The sequence below is a fragment of the Olea europaea genome, chromosome 10, assembly GCF_002742605.1.
Source record: "Olea europaea var. sylvestris chromosome 10, O_europaea_v1, whole genome shotgun sequence".
Taxonomy (NCBI): Eukaryota; Viridiplantae; Streptophyta; class Magnoliopsida; order Lamiales; family Oleaceae; genus Olea; species Olea europaea.
Window position 1 is genome coordinate 24,324,795 of NC_036246.1, and position 3,784 is coordinate 24,328,578.

General features: G+C 35.7%; 1 protein-coding gene across 1 annotated transcript; it reads left to right on the forward strand.

Annotated features, from left to right (window-relative positions):
• The first annotated feature begins 556 nt into the window (after positions 1–556).
• On the forward strand, positions 557–1,540 carry LOC111401585. Its single transcript, XM_023029389.1, has 2 exons — positions 557–900; positions 1,168–1,540. The coding sequence occupies exons 1-2, from the start codon at positions 644–646 to the stop codon at positions 1,370–1,372; spliced, it is 462 nt and encodes a 153-aa protein (XP_022885157.1). The 5' UTR covers positions 557–643; the 3' UTR covers positions 1,373–1,540.
• Positions 1,541–3,784: the final 2,244 nt, after the last annotated feature.

Here is a 3,784-nt window from a genome sequence, read left to right on the forward strand (position 1 = left end):
GATTGCAAAATCAAAAAAGAATCTTATTCTCCTTATCTATAAAATTGATTTTTTTAGAAAAGAACAATATATGTTTATTTAAACGTCATTTTTCAAAGGTTTCGACAAGTTCTTTCAAATACTATAAGACTTGAAATCAAATTGATTTTTTTTTTTTTTAATCTTTTCAAATTTTAAAACATGTTCGATAATGATTATAAAAATTGATTTTTTGATCGTTAGAGAGAAAAATGAATCCATCTGTGAATGAAGAAATTAAAAATGACGATTCAAATGGAAAAGTAATGATCAAAATTTTAGATATTTTGGGATAAAAAATCAAAATCAAACGAAGACTAAATGCCATATTGATCGTGTTATCTAAATACTCGATTAGTGGACGGTAATCAGTCTAATCTTTTGCTAGATGTCATCTTTTTTGGCCTGTATAAAACTGGTCATACTTGTACCGCCACGTCCCCAAAGCAGCACAATGTGGAACGCAGAATACGCCATCCACGTTTCTTCATGTGTGCTCAAATCCCCCCCGCCCCCCAAGAAAAGCAAGCAACTTCATTTTCAAGATAAATTATTTGTGAAAAAGATCATAGTCAATTTCAAACACTCATATACCACGCCTACCTGGTGGATCTACGTCATTTTCATGGATGAAAACAAGCTTCAGAGAAACTTCATATTCATTATGTTTTTGTTCATCGCCTTCTTCTTCTACTTCCACAGCACCGCCGTAGTCTCGGCGGCTGCGGCGGCGGATGGAGATGAAAAGGAAGAGCACTACATGCATGTTGAAGAAAGGAAAACGCCTACAATCGACGCAGTTAAGAGGATGTTTTCTTTTTCAACAACGCCTTCCAACTATTTGACGAGAGTCTTGCACTACTTTTATCCTCCAAATTTAGAGTAAGATTTCTCTCATGTTCTTCGCTTGATAGATTTAGGGATTATTTAAGTGCTTGTTCGGTATACTTTTCTTGGTTGAACTTTAAAATTTCGGGTTTATGAATAAGTAAAAAATTGAATTGAATTCCATTGAATGGTACCAACAAAATCGAGTGCTAACTCCCATTTCTTATTGAATTCGATAGTTTTCGGCAAAAAAATCTGAGCTTTGCCAAACATGATATAAAAATTTCTTGGTTTATTCATATCTTTGATTTCAATGTGCAGTTTCCGGGGAGTGGATGACGAGAAGGCCGGAGAAGAGGGTGCCACGGAGAAGGTAAAACAGGCTGTGGTGAAGAGCATGGATAAGAGCAAGACAGCGGCACAAGATTCTGCTAAATCAGCAGCAAAATTTGCAGAAGAAGCTGTGGGAGAGACCGTTAACAAAGTGAAGAGAACGTTGTCTGGCGACCATGAAGAAGAACTCTGATGCATATTGTGGGATTTGTTTGTTTGTTTTATCAAGATGATGCAAAGTGAAAACTATGGGAGTAGACACTAGGCGGTATACTTGTTGTATATGTTTGGCAAGGATTTTTAAATTTACAAGTCGATTAAATGTCATTTTTAATCATACTCTTTGAATCCACTACCTTTATCTATTTTTAAATCACAGTTTTATGAACATTTAAAAGAATAGAAATGTACGAAGAAAAAGAAGTCACGTTTATTATATTGTTTAGCCACGGAATGTGCACGAACCTATAGAAACAGAGTACAATATGATGCCCAAATATTGGGATACTTTGCTTCCTCACCAAATTCCAATCCAAGAATGGTTTGTGACAACTTTATTTTTGTAAGTGCTATTCACTATATTGGAAAGTATTCAATGAAAATAGAAATGAAAACAAGCAATCAAGAAACTTGAGAGCTTCCGTCACCATATAAACCACCCATGGATTTGGCAGAAAGCTACAGTCACAAGGTGAAACGCCTGCATTGTAAAACTGGTCTGCCAAAAGAGAGTGATAATAAAAATGAGCAAATTTTTGCATACGACACGAGACAACAAATGCTACATTAAGTCCCTTTACCTGAAAAATTCCCATTTTTGCTGTGCATAATATGAAAGGTCAAAACACATTATCACATATCAATATTCTTCACATAAGATTGTACCTACGTTGTTATAAGACAATATGCACAGAGATATTCCTATGCATTGCACGTTAGGCATTTTGTGAAAGAGATGACAAAAAGAAAATTAACTGGCGAACAACTAAACAATTCGCTTTAATTTTGAAATTACACAGGGAAGCCTTCATTTTCCATTACAGTCTCAGGCAACTTACCACAAGAGAACATTTACATTCCCCATCAAAGACTCAAGTCTTCATTTGAAAGACAAGGAGATTCGAGAAAGCACCATCGCACCAGTGACAAGAAGTAACTTATTACCTAACATATGAGTGTGTGCTTGACAAACATAGACTATATACATAGGATTGGATATGATTGGATGACCATCTTAAGTTCCAGTAGATCCTATATGGCGCTACGAAAGAAATACATAAAACTGTCTAACTCCTATCTACTCTACCACCTAATAGCTATACTATCCATTCTACTCTAATGGATTTTTATCCAATTGGATCCAATCTTCTCGTCTCCAGATCATTTTGGAAAAATGCAACAGGATATGTTTTACTAACATATTTCAGATTTTCTTTCCAAAATAAATAAATAAATAAAAAGCCATGAATAATACTCATGTAGTACGTGTAAATCCCCGAAAACAAAGAATGCCTCTTGTAACATGAGTTTCTTGTGTATTCTCCATGGGCAACTACACAAGTGTGCGAGCACCTTTTGAATTGGAAATTGAAACTAGAAGAACCACATAGGAGGAGAAACACCATGCAGGTGTGGCACCCTCTCATAACACCACATCAATGTGTGCTTTCTATCCTAAAAGATGATGGAGGCTCACAACTATAAGGGTTATTTATAGCCCTTATGCATCTTGTCTAATTTGACAGATTCCCGTCTAATTCGCAGTGCAGCACCTATTAGGATATGTTACTACTAATTGTGGAGCTATTTATGGGACTTAGTGGACCATCGTAATCCAAGCTCTGGTGATCCATTGGGTCCCTAAGCAGCTCGATAACTAAAAGGGCAGTATAGATAATCTAATTAGGACTACCCTACAATTATGTAAACTTGAAAATCACGACAATACAATGAGTAGGGCCTATATAAACCATTACTAGCCATGAGCCTCCATCGTTCAAGAGAGGCAAGCGGCTGTTGGGGGAAATTTACACCGATTACGTGCATATTATATTCACAAAAGCATACCGATTATTTGCGTGAAATCGAAACGTAATTTCGACTTACCGAAATAGGATTTGAGAAGCAAAACATAAAAGTTACCGAATCTGAATACATGGATATGGATTCATCCCTTTCGATTCTTGAACGAAAGTAAATTATTCTTTTGATCGAACCTTGCAATATAAATATTAAATAATGTTAATCATTTCCCAAAATCAAAATATAGTCAAAAGAAATCAGAAAACTGTAGGAAGAAAGATGCAAGTGATGAATTTTTGGTCGAGGCAAGTGTTTGACACTTGGTCCTTAAAATGAATTTGCTCCACATCGGTGCTAACAATTTTTCAACAATCATCTCCCAAAATACAACGACCACGTCAAGCCATAGGAGCACTTCAAATGATTTCAACCAACGAACTCGAACGAAATTCCCTCTCTACCAAGAAAATGCATGAAAATGCTATGGAATTAGAAATGAGAGAATTGCAAGAGGAGAAAGAATGCTTAATGCAATTGATGTACTCAGAACTATGTCCATATGATTCTATTTATAGATGTAGAA